Source organism: Buceros rhinoceros, unplaced genomic scaffold (assembly GCF_000710305.1).
Source record: "Buceros rhinoceros silvestris isolate BGI_N320 unplaced genomic scaffold, ASM71030v1 scaffold2788, whole genome shotgun sequence".
NCBI lineage: Eukaryota > Metazoa > Chordata > Aves > Bucerotiformes > Bucerotidae > Buceros > Buceros rhinoceros.
In genome coordinates this window covers 84,616-99,916 of record NW_010428406.1, presented here as the reverse complement: position 1 = coordinate 99,916, position 15,301 = coordinate 84,616, and the positions used below count along the sequence as shown (strand labels likewise).

Below are 15,301 nucleotides of genomic sequence, written 5' to 3'. Positions count from 1 at the left end.
CCTAAAGCGAAAGGTGTTGAACCGATTTTAAATTTGTACGTTAATGATTACAACACTTACATATTTGATCATTTATATACACCACATATATGATGTGATAAATATTCTATATTTTTATGTATCTATATATGATATTATACCTACGTGTAATATTTTCCACTGATGTATTTGGTTATATATTCAGCCACTAAAACACCAGCGAAAACTGAAATACGCACACTAATAGGTCCAGTCAGCTCACTAGTTGCACATATCCAATGCCCCACGGCATCAGTAAGAACTACGTACATGCAAACAATAAGGATAACAAGGTGTCCAGTTCCACTGCACCTTGATATTCAGGAACACCACACAATTTATATACAGTGAGACATCCTACACACCATGGAAAGTGGCAGACTGCTTTGCTAAGCAAAACGATTATACATCTTTGGGTTTTTTTTTTCCTCAAAACCTGATATTAATAAGTCTAGATTTGCTTTCAAATTGCCAACTATCAGGTGCACCAGATACAGAAGTAATTTAGTTTAGACAGACGCTTCAATGCTCAATATATCTTTAATTTTTCTTTTTTTAAAGGAAATACCATGTAACATTATTTGGGCAGATTATCTATCTATGTCTGGATGGTGCATTTGAAATATAGTAGTCATATGAAAACAATGACAGGTGCTAATTCATCACATTTCCACATGAAAGCAAGAAATTTTGACGGCATATTATAAAAACAAGGAAACAGTCAGATCAAGAGATTTAAAGGGAAAAGGCTGGATTAAAAGAACACCTTATTTTAACTCAGGAGGAGTTGACTTCATATTGGTTCTAATGCTACAGCAGACAAATGTTTTGAACCGGTTTTTTATCCGATTTCACTAAATCCACGTAGTATCGTTCTCTGGAGTACAGTAACACAAGTTCTTCCTACAAACAGAAGCAACTACATTTCCTGAGTAGACATTTTAATTGTATAGTCACTACTATAAAGACATTGAGTGTTCTATGCACAACAGTGATGGGAAAAGACACAGAGTTTCCATCTCCAAACAAAAGGTGATTTGGAAACCTGTAGGTATAAAGTTGATTCACAAAAGACCACTGGGTTAAAAAAATAATGAAAGGAGGTTCCTAAGAGATCTTACCTTTAGATCCAAATACTCTAAATCCTTTTTCAACTGGATGTAAGTGTCATCGGCCTCCAGGTAAGTACATAGGGAAAAATAAAGCAATGTATTTGAATGTTTGAAACAATTTCAGAACGCTTGGATTGGTTACATGTGAGAAAATGGACGAAACAGGAAACAACACAAGAGGGTAGTAAGTACATTAGAAAGGACATTTGCTCCCCCAGCATGTTGCTCTTTAGAGCTGAAAAATGGGCAAAATATTTCCCAGGAAATATTACTTCATGCCCACCCTCCAAACATACAGATTTGAGTTTTCCACCTCTAAGGAGACACATAACTACCTAAAAATAGATTTTCAAAAGTAATTTTTTTGAGATCAATTTCTACTGACTACCTCTTCACTGCAAAAGTTATGGTGGTGTCCTCCAGCACAACAGGTCTCTTTGGAGAAGAGAAGAAAGGACATGTACCTAACTGAATGTCAGATGTAACTAAAGCCATCACATAACAAATCATCAGAATACTTCTGATCACATTTCGTACACGTTTTACGATATGAATTCCTTTATTCAGGGAAAGTACAACATAAGTTTTGTTAATAAAATACTGAAAAGGATCTCACTTATGTGACTATAGAATCCACTTTTTCCTTTAAGTAACAGCATTTAACTTGATCCTTCCTTTTCATTGTTCACCTGTAATTGCTATCAGCTTAATTTTATAGTTAACGTTCATCCAGCAACATCTTCATTGCAGTCACTTCAAACAGAGCATGCACAGAAGTCATAACAAGGTTATTTCTCCTTTTTTAAAAAGTGGTATTTGCAGTACAGAACAAAATGAAGTTTAACTGTTGCAAATGTGCTTCGTAGTCAGCCAAAATACCCCAAAATTCCCCCCCAATTTTTTACTGCTATTTTGACAGGATTTCATATCCTGGGTACATTAAACTTCAGAATCAAAGAAACACAACTACGTCTTTCCTCAATTTTTGAGCCAATGAGAAGGTGTAGTTAAAAAAGAAAAGAAAAACCCTTTACGCCATAAAATCACACTTGCATTTCTTTAGAGGTGTTCACTTACAATTCTTGTAAGTCTGGCTGAGGTCTTGACTAGAAAGTCTGCCCATTTTTGGAGGAGTCCTGTTACTATCGCCCATCTTAGTGCAATTGTTCTGTAGGTGAGGTGAGTTGGGAAATGAAACTTTTCCAAATTAAAAAAAATTCCTTTAGTTTTGGGCCAATGTAAAGCCTTCATCGATTCCAAGAGAAGTCACCACATTTTGTTCCCAGATGGCTCTATTTCTGAGGCTCTGATATGAACCAAAGAGCTCTATAAGTACATTTCTGTTTGATCTCACATTTACAAGTTTCATACATCAGTGCAATCAAGAGCACTGTTGATGATCCAAGATGCCTCTGAGCTTTTATGAACCAATGTTCACCTGCAGAACCAACACAGTTACAAGCTCATACGAATGTACAACTGGCTGATGTATTTCAATTTGCAGGTGACGCAGCGCGTGGCACAGGGAGCCAATCCCATCATGAAAGAAGCACAAAGAAATGGTTTTGCTTTAGAATGAACTTAGCTGGTATTTTAACCCACATTTCTGAAGATGCAGCATTTTCAGAAATAGTATAGAAAGGCAGTATACATAGCACTTGGAAACATACGCACCAGTACGCTCATCTTTTACAGCAAGTACAGTAGCAAAGAAAAACTGCAAACGACCTGGGATTTGCAGGATGCCAAAGAATGGGCAAGAAAGCGCAGACTCAAGCATGCCACTGATGAAGCACTTGCAGAGTCACAAAATGTCATACGGCACAGATGAGCCACGCAGCAGCTGACCTGATAGGTGGAATTAGTTGGCAAGTGCTGCAGTAATTGTGCGATTGTGTAATTTCGTATACTAGCCAACTTAGCCTGATGTCTCCTTAATCGAATGAGAAGCAATGTTAGCTCTTCAGGCTGCAGGTATTTAGACACATTGTAAAGAGGAAATTAGCAGTCTTCAGGGAGAGTAACCGTAATTACATTTTTCACCTCAGTGCCCAGAAAGCAGTTACTTGACATGATTAAGCAATTATTTCATTAACTCTGGGTTTGGTCAAAGAAACATAATAAAAGTTGAATCCTGTAGTAACAGACAGCTCACTCCCGTTCACTTCACAGAAAACAGTAAAATTCCTACAGGCTTTACTGGGAGCTGGTTAAGATTAAGTTCTCGTTCAAGTCATTTATGGTTTAACTAATAAAAATACAACTACGATGGAATGAGCAGGATTGTAAAACTTAACTGCAATACTGTGATGACACAAAAGGAAAAGTAACTGCTCTCAACTCACCGACTTGCCGTGCAAACTGGGTGCGCTCACAGTATGTGTCATGTAGCCCATAGCAGGCATAGAGCGACGATCCAGGTGAGTTGAGCTCTGTAAGAAGCCACAGCCAGAATTGTAAGGACTGTCTTAAGCAAGAGGTATGTTGCACGTGAGGGCAAATTCAGAAGGTACCTGCCTCTGCCACATATTTTCTATCTGAATTCAGGGCATGCTTAGTTGAGGGTAACATTCACCGGCCAGCCAGATCCTTTGACGATTAAGGAAGACTCATGAATCAACAAATGCTAATTTAGCACTTGTGATGCTGAGCAGCTCAGCAGATTCTGGCAGCATAAACTGCTTCAGCAGAACATGCAAAGTGGCTTCCAGCAAACAAAAAAAAAAATATTCATGGAGTTCCCCCTACCACGTAATGTCTCCCAGATGATGACTGGCTGCCTTATGCCCTCCAACAGCAGACTTGTACTCTGGTGAAAGCCCTCTTTTAGCCAGGAACACTCAGCTACTGACGTGAGTGACATCTTGTGGCAATGCGGTCCATTAATACCAGTTCTTTTAAAAATAATCATATTTGGTCTGCCCCTTTCTGCTTCTAATATGGACATTTATTGCACACCCATTCTTCCATCTTTCTCTTAATGCCAAACTTTTATGGCTTTCTTTATGGCAGACTAAATGTCTCACAATTTATTTTTATTCCTGTCTTGTACTTTCACTGAATGCTGTTTTATTCTGCTTTTTTCCTTCCTTTTTTTCTTTTTTTTTTTTAAGCATAACTGGATGGAATTTAACAATGCGTTCTAGGGAGGGGGGAGGATTGCAGATTTCTGTAGCCATACATATTTAAATTTAAACTGATGCTTATATATAAAAACATGAGCACTTCTGAAGAAACTTTTACAGAAGTTTCACAGAAGAGTTTTACAAATGAGGAAAACTGTATTTCCCTATATTGGTAAAACCACCATGATATAAAAAAAGTTTTATTTAATAAGTAAAAGTTATGCAGCTACATTGCGCAGGAAAGGAAAAGGCTACTGTACATTCCTTTGTAAGGGATGTAATGCTCCTTTAATTCACACATAGAGAAACCAAAGTCCGGTGTAATATAATCAGGAGTTAAAAATTATTAGCTTCCAGAGCTGCACATCACTAGCCAATTTCATACTCCAACAGGATTATACATGCATAAATGCTGAAAGATATCTGACAGCTACACCACACATACGCTAGGAAAAAATCTAAATTGTGCATGAAGTTGGCACACAACCTGGAGTCGTGGCCCTGAACCCATGCTGGGCATCTCAATTTACAATTCTCTTTGCAAGTGCTTTCACCATCAGAGCCCATGGTTGCAATCAAAGAATTAAGTGAATACAGAGGCTCTCATTTCCAGCTTATTCCAGCTACCAGGACAAGTAAATTCTACAGACACTCAATCCTGAACTTCCTTAATTTCCACAGGCAAGGAGTTGGGTACCCAATAGGGAAACCTCTGTCACCTCTAGGTAAGAGGGTACAACAGTGCCTACAAAAACACACCACACTCAAATTCTGCAAAAGGTTAAAGTTTCAGACCAACGCTACTTGGTTTTGGTTAGCCCAATGATAACAGCTCTGCAAGGGGCTTAAACTACCAAACCCCTGAAAAATCTTCATCTATGGCTCAAAACATAACAACTGAATCAGCTGTAAGACTAACTACAATAGCAAAGCATGTAGAGAAAGCAAAACCAGCAAATACGAAAGACTACGAGTAAATAATCAAGGAAGAGTTCAACCTGTGGAGTTTTATATTCTTGTCAACCTACTCTATACATTAAAATACTACCATCTGTATATTTAATACATAAAAACATATTCATTCCAGTTTCTGAACAAAATATTTCAAACCTATATGATGTGCCACCAATTTTCCTTTCCTAACCAACACAAATTAAAAAATCTGAAATGATCAGAAAGAAAGGAGCTTAAGGAGAAAAGTATTGATTGTATCACCTTTTGCAATTTGCATGATCTTTTACAGACAAGGAAGGATGCAATAAAAAATTACTAAATTAAATGTATGACACCCTGTGTAGAATAGTCTGAAATCAGTTATGCTGTATACAAACCTTTACAGCATGATTCCGTATCTTCCTGGGCGATCCAGCAAAAGGAACATCGACAGTGTCTCTCTCATCAGATGGTTTAACTGTAAGTCTTTCTGCAGGAGTATGTGGTCTCCTTGGGAGAAAGCTTTTTGGAGGTCCAGGTGGAGGAATATCAGATGGAGAGGGAGGAACAGATATTGATCGTGGAACATCTAATGAACTTTTTGACTTCCCACGATCAATAAAGTCTGAAGAACCTACATAAAGTGGGGCAGTGGGGCTGCCATGTTTAAATTGCTGTCTCTGCTGCCATTCGTAGAGCTGCCAAACAGTTCCATCCTTATTTGCTTTCCTTTCCTCCTGGGACATCTTCAAGTGGCTAACACGATCTTGTGCATATTTATAGTCACTCGGCAAATTGCGGTTTGGTGGGGGTGATGTGCTCCCTGAAGGCTGCCTGGTATTCTTTGGCAAAGTGTGATAGTTTTCAGGAAAAGGTGGATTGGGACCCTGACGTGTAAGAGTCTGATCAGAAGCGAGGCTGTAAAGAAGGGGGAAAACAGGGTAAATGCTAGCATATGCTGATGAGCAACAGTAACTAATAAAGAAAAAATCTCTAATGACATTAGCATAGGAGCTAGAAGACACAAAATATAGGGGTTGTTTAAAAAGTATTTACAGAAATATTAATAAAGTAACACTAATGAAATCTACCCTGCACTAAAACATTACACTGTGTTCATGCAAAGATGCGAACAGTATAAATACGGGCTTTTAATTTAGTGTCTAACCTAGTACGATCTACGAGAAATAAACTTAAGGGACAGCAGCAATATGTACTTAGACCAAAAAGAATGTCAAGAACGTGAGGAAAGGAATTATTGTTATGTTTAAAGAGCTAATCTGTAAATTAAACTATTTCTGTTCCCCAATAGCCTGCTCCCCACTAGGTGGTGCAGTGTACGAACAACAAATACACGCTCATTACAAACATTACCTTCAAGTGCAAGAAGAAATCTCACCAATCACAGAATGAGAATCTCAGATAATTTTTGTTCATTTGAATGAAGCAAAAAAGAAAAAAAGGTAAGAGATTGCTCAAAGTCCCCAAGCCTGTATGATTTACTTCCATCTGACCTAATGCTACTGCTTCTACTGTTTTAAGCAACACAAGGGTTTTTGCAACAAAACTCATGGACACACAAAAATATAAAACAAGGCATCACATCCTGGCTTTATCCTGCATCTGTAATGCACTTAAAATGAAATCTTTTAGAAGAGAGTTAAGACAGAACTGGCAAATGCTTAGATACAGTGCAGTCAGCTCCCTCTTCTACTGTGAAGTCAAAATCTTCCCACAGCCTCACGCTCTTTCCATCAGCTCTAATTTCCGATTCTCCAGTTAAACATCTGGGCGTTTTGTACTTGCAGTCACTTACCCATAGATTCAGGATCTCTAAACAGAAAACCATTTTGTTAGACTTGTCACACAGCAACAATAAAAAAAAAAACCAAAAACAAACCACGAAATAAGAAACTCCGAGCACGTTCATCACTCCTACTTGGTAGGCTCCACTCTGCATAAGATGGAGACCTGATGGTGTGTGAGCTGCAAGAATTCCACATGAAAGACAGGGCAGTGTGGAAAAAACCATCTTTGTTCAGCATCCGAGAATAAAGGAGCAGGGGGGAAAGAAACACTACCCATAACTGCTCTGCTTAGTAGTTGCCCCTGTCTGTTTCTACTTGCAGGATTTGGCACTGTTGGGCTATCCTGAAATACAGATGCTCTTGAGAAGATCTATCATTCTTCATGTCATAAAGCAGAGTAACTTCCCTGCACTGCACGGAGGATTACAAATTCATGAAGGCTCTGCTCCCTCACACCATGGAACCTTGATGTTACCTCAAATTTCACAAAAAAAGGTTAAAGCAGGCAGGTAGTATGAACAGAGACAACTCAAAGATCAGCATTTAGTAGGCAGGTGACCTCTTTTACTTGTCCAGCTCATTCCATCATGTGTACTCTGGATGTTCTGTACTGTACTGACAAATTGTTTCCACATGAAAATCAAAGCAGTGCTAGAAATGTGTTTTCTTAAGATAGGAAAGAGAATTGAGAAAGTTTGGAGCAGGTAATGCTTTGAAAGGACACCAGAGTCAGGCACAAAGCTAGGAAACATTCTTCTGGTGATTTCTCTGTGGAAACAAGGGGAAGGGGGCTTGACCATTCCTATACTCAAACCTAGCAGAGCCCCTCATGAAGGCATCGTCCAACTACTGAATGCTGCAAATAATCTGTGTGTGGTTGTTTTCTAACTGGACATGAAAAGGTCAAGTATTCAGATTGGTAGGAATTACTGGTAGTCAATAAAGCCACCAGGACTAACAGCTTTAGAGAGCAGAACCAGCCTGAAAACAAAGACCCCATGAGTTTCGGGGCAGGGAGAAATCTTTTCCTGAGAATTTGCCTGAGAGGAAGTAACGACTGTTTGGATGGAGTAGCCAGAAACAGCAGCTTCACACAATACTTCAGCCTGCCAGAAAATGAACAAAGTTGTATGTGCATGACATTGCCCAGGGAAAGGCATTTTCAAAGCTGAACTTCAGCAGCAACTGCTGACATACAGGCAGGCTGCAATTTCTCAGTATATGAAGGCAGGAGAGACCTCCATCTAAGAAGACAGCCTTAAGCAGGTGACATCTCTACCACACAAGGTTTCAGAACCTTAAAAATAATTTGCATGATATAAAAACGGGTACTAAGATGACACAGCAATTTCTATAACAGGAAAGGAACAGTGTCGCAAATGACTCAGATTTGTCCGCAACAGAGTGGACAATTGCTCTCTCTGGGATCAGGAGTAAAACTGAGCAAAAGCAGCTGTTCTTGAGAACCTCCCTCTCTTGAATGATGAGGTATAAAGAATATAAAAAGGAAAGGAGACACTGAAGAATGAAAAAACGGCCTGATGCCACATTATATGATTACTGGCTATGAAAAAGGTCTGCAATGGGAAACAACCACACAGAAGATACTGTAGAAAGAGAAGATAAATGTTCAAAAGAAAACAAATACAATTATTGGAAACACTATGCCCATTCATGGGAATGCCCAGAAACCAAAAAAGACGAGTAATGTTTCTTAAGCAAATCAGGAAGGAATGGAAAGTTCTGTATTACAAGAAATGTTTAACACTGTATTTGCAGGGAAGGAAATTCCTCAACATGACTGCATTTTCTAGGAAAATACTAAGCTTACATTTTTTAGATTCTTTTTTTTTAAAGTGCAAATAGACTGTTGGGAACAGCAGATTCTTTACAATTATGCATTCAACTACGTCTGTCCAGGCACTGAAACCAGATCAAAGACTAGTAATTTCTGAACAGCTGCTGTTTGATGGTCCTGAACCTCAATTAATGAAAACCAAAATCTCCTGAAAGCTGCCTTCCAAACCTTCCAGTTCTCCAGATCTCTCCCAAAGGCTGGCATGAACCTTAGCAAAGCAGGTATTGCCCTTTCCTGAGAACACCGGGGGGCTAGATGACTACACTGATGTATCTGTAGTGCAGCTAACAGTTCACTAAGAGAGAGATGGAAGAGAGATGGAAGTCCAAAGCAGCAGCTAATGTACTACTTAACAAACGGTTCTGAGAGCTTTACAAAAAGGGCAAGTAAAATATTTGAAAGATCTAAGTATCTAATCCTCAGAAGTTCTTTATTTTTATCACTTCAGGTGGAAAAAGTAAACATGGACCACCCATACTTACTAAAATCAAAATGAAATTATCATCTCTATCTTAAATTTCTACATCCTGAAATCAAAAAATATTTGATAACTAACACATTACTTCTATCCATCAGTTAAGTGCATTGCCATAACCTCAGCAGGTTGATAGAAGGTGTATTTAAAAAAAAAAAATCAATCCATTAACCTTCAGGAAGGTAACACGCAATTTACTCCGAATGCAGAGGATGTAACAGCATTTGTCAAGGCAAGACAAAGAAAACAAGGTTAACTAAGCTAAAATAGAACAGAAAGAAACTTCTTAAGGTAAGAAAAAAATTACCGTATAAAGTTAGATTTTGGCTACATCACTACAGTCAACTCTTGCGAAGTTCCACTGAATATTTAACAGCTCCAGCTGAGGTAGCTGGTGTTTTCTAGAACATAAGCTGGCACTAGCAGCCACTCTCTTAACAATACACCTGCTACACGCCTGAAGGTGACTTATTCAAAAGAGTAATTAGGAGGAAAAGAGCACTCATTTAGCTATCAGTCAAGCCAATTCACTGCCTATACTTTTGATGTGAAAAACATCTACAGAACTTTTCTTATGCACTGGCTAATTAGTTCAATAGTTTTCTGTACCATTATAGACTAATACATCTGTGTGTGCAAGAAGAACTAACACACTAAGTACTTTTTTTCATTAAAGTCATATTCTCTTGAGAAGTACCAGCTGATATCTGAGCAAAAAAGATGCAAGTAAACTGGCTCCAGTGGTCTAGAAGAACATTAAATAAAATCAAAAAGTATAAAAACTTCTTTAAGGTTAATTCCAAAGATAAAAGACTAGAAGAATGGACTCCAAACAGAATTAGCGAGCCTTAAATTTCTTACTGGCTCCAAAACGACAAACGCCAGCTTCAATAAGCATTAAAAAAATGCCCAAAATGTTTTTCTCCCTCCTAAAAACCACATGCTAATCTCTCCTAGTGTTCTACATTATAATTAGATTTTAGCAAATTTGTAAGATACTAACTCAGTAGGTTATCCTCACACGCAGCACAGAACCCAACTGTCTTTCCTGCCACTTAACATTCTGAAGGTGACATTCTGGTGTCAAGGTGACATTCTGAGCAGACACATACACATTGCCTCACTTTTTCAACCGGTACCTAATCTGACTGCACACTTTGAAAGTAATGCAATTATGAGATCTGCAAATTCCAAAGCATTTCAGTGTGCATTCCACCTCTTGGTACAATTGAGGTAATTTTCAGGGATGGAAAAGAGAATCCCGGAGACCACAGGAAAATCCTAGAACCTCTTCATTGACTCAATGAATATACAGAGATTTTTCAATATGTGATGGGCATGGCGTGACTTTGAGAACAGTGATCTGATGTAGACAAGGGAATGGATGTTTGGAACAGGAATAGAAGGAAGTTTAAAAAAAAGTCAATATTCTCTTAAGTGGAAAACAAACAATAATATATAATTTATATTGTGTAGTTGTTTATTAATAAGAGGCAACTGGGGGCTGCACTTTACTTTCTGGCTCTTCAACTGTAGGAAATTTTAAGAAGTTTTAAGCATCCAGAGAGATTAAAAACAGTAAAAGAAATAGCACTCTAATCTCACTTTTTCTATTTGCAATATAGTGACAACATTAAGGGGATTTGATTAGCCAACCCCATATTGACTTTCCCCATGAGAAAAACACCTGGAAAATACCATTCTGCACCAGAGGGGAAAGTAAGTTTTGTTATGTATCGCCTCTGTAAAATATCACTCTGTTGCATCTTTCAAAAGACTTGTACTAAACATATTACTAATACGTATTTTCCTTTCATTTAAGAAAATGCCACTTGGCAGTTTATTTCAAGAGGGGCCTCTTACTAACCTTTTTGTATCTCCTTTTTGGACTTTTACCCAGTGCTCCACTTGAGCCATGTTACTTTTTCGCTGAATGTGTTTATCTGGATTTGTTCTGGGAACAAACCCTCTTTTATACGAGCCGGTACCATTCTGCTCCACTAGGCCAGCATTCACGCTTAATGAACTAGGAAGCGTTCCATTTTTCTCAGCTGGCTGAGGCTGAGCTACTTGGGACCTCGAGACATTTAAGTCCGGAAATAAAGAATCAGCTTCTGTTAATGCATGCTTAGCCTTTCCCTTCTTAGTTTCCAGAGTTTCTTTTCTGTGGGTATAACGCTCCTCCTCCCCTTTTTCTCTTCTTATCTCTTCACGCTTATCATATCCAAGCATTTCAGCTGATTTTTGGTAACTTTCTTTTGTATCTGTAATCTCTGCCTTCACACAGGCGTCCACATGATTCACTTGGGGAACAGCTTGCTGATCCACTTTTTCAGATTCTCTGAAAAGAAAATACATGTCAGTAATGAACACTGCTTAATTGTAACAAGCTGATGTGGTCTTCTTAATATTTTAGAAAGGACAGACTCAAAAGCACCTTCTCCAGACTATGCTAAACTGGACATGTTAGGATAGATATGCTTAGCAAAACTCATTTAGAGAAAAGTTACAATTTACAGTGCTATCAAGGAAGTAGAAGTTATTTGTATGTATTTTAGACTGGAGAAAAGGAGGCTCTCTACCTGAAGTTACCTGAAAGGAATTTGTAGCAAGGTGGGGGTCAGTCTCTTCTCTCAAGTAACAAGTGATAGGACAAGAAGAAACGGCCTCACCTTGTGCCAGGGGAGGTTTAGGTTGGATGTTAGGAAAAATTTCTTTACAGAAAGGGTTGTGAAGCATTGGAACAGGCTGCCCAGGGCAGTGGTGGAGTCTCCATCCCTGGAGGGATTTAGAAGACATGTAGGTGTGGTGCTGAGGGACATGGTTTAGTGGTGGACCTGGCAGTGCTGGGTTAGTGGTTGGACTTGATGATCTTACAACCAAAACGATGCATTGATTTTGTGATCTGTGAAATGACTGAAAGAAGAGTTCGACTTGTGTAACGGTACGAACAAACAACTGTACAGAAGAAAGCCTGTCCTGGGAAACACTGAAAGCCAAACCCACAAAACTAAACTATCCATCGCTCATTTCAAAGTGAAAAAATAAAACAAAACAAAACAAAACAAAAACCAACTCTCATATCTTTGTAAATGCCTTAGTCATTTCTGGCCAAGAGGACAGAAAAATATCTCTTATTGAGTCAATAGTCAATACTATCGCTGTCCATGAAATGTCCAACCTCGGGGTTGTCCCTGAAAAAACACAATTAAAAAAAAAAAAAAAATCTGCATTGGTCCTAACACATGCTGCAATGCACACTACTTTACTTATTTATCTTATTGTCTAAATATTTCAAAAAATCTGTACCAGAAATCTTGATATTAAACTTAGCACACTATAAAGTGTCTAAGGATCCTAAAAGTTTTATGTTGCTTTTGACACATAACATGCTTCATTCGCAATTTTCTTCAAGTCCTTGTGATAAACAGTGATAAACTTCAACAACATTTTTTTCTCTTACAATTCAACAGAGTATCATTAATCTTGGAGCAGCACCTCATCTTCTCTGAAACTAAGTTCAGCTTCTTGAAAGCTTTATGGAAGGTGAATTCTGAGTAAGTGTCATGAAACAACTATTTTTACTTCAGGCTACCTAGTGTCTCAAAATGAACAGTCTGATAGAAGGATGGACACTGGATCGATATTTCTAATACAGCAGACTTCCCCAATTTTTCTTTCAATTATTCCTGTCCTTGTAAAGAAGAAAAACAGGTATCAAGTTACATGTAATTTGAAATTTGAATTAAATCCAGAAAATCTTATCACAAAATCCTACAGGATGCAGAGCTCTGGAAGAGGTGTTGATCCTTTGCTAATATCTGATTTGCCAAAACCCAGCAGTAGTGCAAGATACTCTGAGCAACTGCACCATGACATTTCAATCCTCCCATGTATCATCAATTTTCAGAAAAGCTAAAAACTGGAAGCACATAAAGGCACAGCTGAATCTGTTTGCCCCTAGCACTAATTAAGGACAACAGGACAAAGGCCATCCTCCTTCTGGAACAGTGCTTATTTCTACACCGACTAAAACATAAAAAATGCTTAAAAGTACTAAAGGCCAACAAAGCAATAAATAAAAGCAGTTAAGACCTGTATAAATTTGTTAAGATCCAAAACCCTATGCACCTACGATTTACCCATCTTCAACAGCATTTTAATGCTGTTAACAGCATTTTAACAGCATCTCTTAACAGCTTCTTAATCCGAGTTCTAAGTACACATTTGAAACAACTCGTTACTCTTTGGTCTTTTTAATTCCCTCTCCTCAAGGCTGCCAACCAACTCCTGCAGACAAAAAACGTAACTTTTTAACTGACCTATTCTGAAAATTACATATGTTGCTAAATGTGGGTATACAATTTGTGTGAAGACACAAATACTAAATGCCATGTTTTCTCAGTTAATATTAGTTACCCAATTTGCAACAGAATGTAAATTAAAAAGAATTTTTTTTTTTTTAAATGGGAGTGAGTTTCATGTACACATTTACGTATCTCTTTCGGAAATCATTCAAAATCTGGGGGGTTTTTTGTATTTATATGTATTTACATATATATTAAAAATGTATTTAAAATCTGTGTAAAATCTGTCAGTTCCTGTATTGAACTTGCCTCTTCAGTGAAGAGCGTGTTTGCATAAGAGCAGCTTGGTTCATAGCCCGGACCCAGCCATTCATATCCTCTTGGGTATCAGCACTGAAGTAGTATGTCCGCATCCCTGAATGCTCTGCCTGAGAGCCAATAACAGAATTCTTGTTATAAATATATGCCCGCATACCTGTATGAACAGCCTGTAAGAAAAGAAAGAACTAGAAGTCAGACAGCCCTTTCATTTCCCCTTCCCCCGAAAATTTACTGTAACTTTTCCTGACATCTTTAAAAACTTTACTGATTCTTTGACCGTTTCTTGAATTTTGGGTAAAATTTTTACACTGCCACAATGGGCTATCGTGCAACAAACTCAAGCGGCACTCTGATTTTCACTGAAATTCTGCTCTTTTTTACACTATTAAGCTGAAATTGTAGTGCTTCTGTTTTTCTACTAGGAAATTTCAACTTTTCATTTTCTCTTAACTGATACATTTCATATGCTATAAATACCACACAAAACGAATTAAAGTAATCCTCACTGAGGCGTGCATAATAGACAAGCCAATTTTCCCAGTACATTTGATAAAGCAATTTATTCAACAAAACACAGACAAAAATCTTACAATTCAGGCAATTAAACTGCTTATTTAAGAACTGATTATAATGCATGTTAAGATCTTTTGGTTAAAGCATGCACTTGAACCTCTGTATTAGCTGCAAAATCACAAGACTTACTGATAAAATTAGTAATATTGATGGAATTATCACAGCACATAAAATATTGACAAGTACCTCTGCACACCAAAACACTCGTGAAATTCCACTGCGAACTAGAGGTATATGGTAATTCCTCTATCAATATATTCAAATGTATTCAACATGGACTGTCTTTGTAACTCTAGGCTAGTTGAATTTAATCAAATCTCATGCACATTTGTATAAGCAATAGAGTAAGTATTATAAATCACAGCAGTCCTGAAACACTTGACCGTACTTCCTCAAAATTACTTTACAGATGTGATTCAGATTAATCGGGAGAGATTCACTCTCTTTTAAAAACACTGAAGACAGTGTACTCAGCTTGAAAGCTCTTGTTTTATCCAAAATTAGTACTTCAAACTGCTTTTTATAAAACTAAACCTGCTATCATACACAAAAGCAAAAGGCATGAAACAATGCTGAGACAGCAAAGAAAAAAAATTATCTCAACTTTTTAATTTGGCTACATCTTCTCTTAAAGGTTAACTGTGTCCCACAAATCTTCTCTAAATGACCGGTCTTTTTTTTTTTAAGGAATCCTTCCCCCCTCATTATTCTAAATTTAAAAAAAAAAAAAAAAAAAAAAAAAAAAAAAAACCTACCACACACAAAAGGCTT

General features: G+C 37.7%; 1 protein-coding gene across 1 annotated transcript in view; it reads right to left on the bottom strand.

The window, feature by feature from the left end:
• PLEKHA7 (pleckstrin homology domain containing, family A member 7) overlaps positions 1-15,301 on the bottom strand; it is an 83,169-nt gene that overhangs the window by 13,335 nt on the left and 54,533 nt on the right. Inside the window, exons 7-11 of the mRNA XM_010142239.1 lie at positions 13,946-14,124; positions 11,197-11,670; positions 5,587-6,106; positions 3,476-3,562; positions 1,140-1,193 (exon numbers count right to left, since the gene is read on the bottom strand). Coding sequence (XP_010140541.1) covers positions 1,140-1,193; positions 3,476-3,562; positions 5,587-6,106; positions 11,197-11,670; positions 13,946-14,124 — 1,314 coding nt within the window. The remainder of the gene's footprint in view (positions 1-1,139; positions 1,194-3,475; positions 3,563-5,586; positions 6,107-11,196; positions 11,671-13,945; positions 14,125-15,301) is intronic.